This window comes from Seriola lalandi, unplaced genomic scaffold (assembly GCF_002814215.2).
Source record: "Seriola lalandi dorsalis isolate HSWRI2012SDOR001 ecotype SW California unplaced genomic scaffold, Sedor1 jcf7180002054379, whole genome shotgun sequence".
Lineage (NCBI taxonomy): Eukaryota > Metazoa > Chordata > Actinopteri > Carangiformes > Carangidae > Seriola > Seriola lalandi.
Genome location: NW_019524932.1, coordinates 18,062 through 19,446, shown reverse-complemented (window position 1 = coordinate 19,446; position 1,385 = coordinate 18,062). Strand labels below are relative to the sequence as shown.

Below are 1,385 nucleotides of genomic sequence, written 5' to 3'. Positions count from 1 at the left end.
TCTCTGTCGTCCGGCAGCTGCAGCAGGAAGTGCAGGATGCTGATGAGGGAGGTGAGTTGGTCTGACACCTCGAACTGACAGCACAGAGAAATCCAGAAGTCCACGTCTCTCTCTAGAGCCGCATCCTACACACACACACACACACACACACACACACACACACACAAATCAGAATTACAATACAATGCAGTGGATAAAACATAAATAGGACAGGTGTGGACAGGTGTGTGACTGAGGACAGGTGTCTCACCTTCTCGCTCACTGAGCTTCCAGGCTGCACGGCGTGCAGCTTGAACAGGAGGAGCATTAGGACCCAGAGGAAGTGGGCGGGTCCAAGCGTGGTCACCAGTTGGACGAGGACGGGCAGCCGCCGGTGATCGGGCACGTGAGGCAGGGCGTCAGCAAACACGTGCACGATCCTTGTCACCATGGCGTGCACGTGAGCTGAAGACTGACCGTCAGGGAGCTGGTGAGCCTGAGGAGGAGTGATGAAGAGGAGGGGAGTGATGAAGAGGAGGATAAGTGATGAAGAGGAGAATGAGTGATGAAAAGGATGAGGAGTGATGAAGAGGAGGAGGAGTGATGAAGAGGGTGAAGAGTGATGAAGAGGAGGGGAGTGATGAAGAGGATGAGGAGTGATGAAGAGGATGAGGAGTGATGAAGAGGGTGAGGAGTGATGAAGAGGAAGAAGAGTGATGAAGAGGAGGAGGAGTGATGAAGAGGAGAATGAGTGATGAAAAGGATGAGGAGTGATGAAGAGGATGAGGAGTGATGAAGAGGATGAGGAGTGATGAAGAGGCGGCGCTGCCTCCGTCTCACCTTGATCAGCGCAGGTATGACCATCTGGACCGTCTTGTCGATGACCCTGAAGCTGTAGGCGTCGTCCATGCGCAGGATGTTGGCGCCCATGAAGGTGAAGATGGGCATGATGTTGTGCAGGACCTTCTCCTGCGGGAGGACGAGGAGACACGGATCAGTTCTGCTGCACCTGAAACCCTCCAAGCTCCGCCTCTCTCACACCTGATTCAGTAAGAAGCTAAACTGAACTAACGAGTATGAAACTGAACAGGAAACACCCGTGTGGGGAGCACCACAGGGAAGATGGTGGCGATGGCGCCCAGCAGCAGCAGAGCGTGGTGGTGGGTCTGCGGCATGTCGGAAGCTCGGATGCACTGAACCACGAGCTCCACGCTGAACTTATCTTCATCCAGGACATCTGCACAGAGAGGTCAGAGGTCAGAGAGGTCGGGGGGGGGGGAAAGAGAAAAGCTGCAACAGTTAAATTCACTCGAGTCCTGCAGGTGGACGGCGGCGGCGCCGAGCGTGGAGACCTACCCGGCCCCACGGCTCGCCCGTCGGGACACAGCTTGTGGCAGATGTTGAGC

At 55.5% G+C, this 1,385-nt stretch overlaps 1 protein-coding gene across 1 annotated transcript in view; it reads right to left on the bottom strand.

Annotated features, from left to right (window-relative positions):
- Window positions 1-1,385, bottom strand: part of heatr1 (HEAT repeat containing 1) — a 23,066-nt gene that overhangs the window by 8,430 nt on the left and 13,251 nt on the right. The window contains exons 22-26 of the mRNA XM_087174747.1: window positions 1,336-1,384; window positions 1,095-1,216; window positions 820-948; window positions 251-475; window positions 1-125 (exon numbers count right to left, since the gene is read on the bottom strand). Coding sequence (XP_087030873.1) covers window positions 1-125; window positions 251-475; window positions 820-948; window positions 1,095-1,216; window positions 1,336-1,384 — 650 coding nt within the window. The remainder of the gene's footprint in view (window positions 126-250; window positions 476-819; window positions 949-1,094; window positions 1,217-1,335; window position 1,385) is intronic.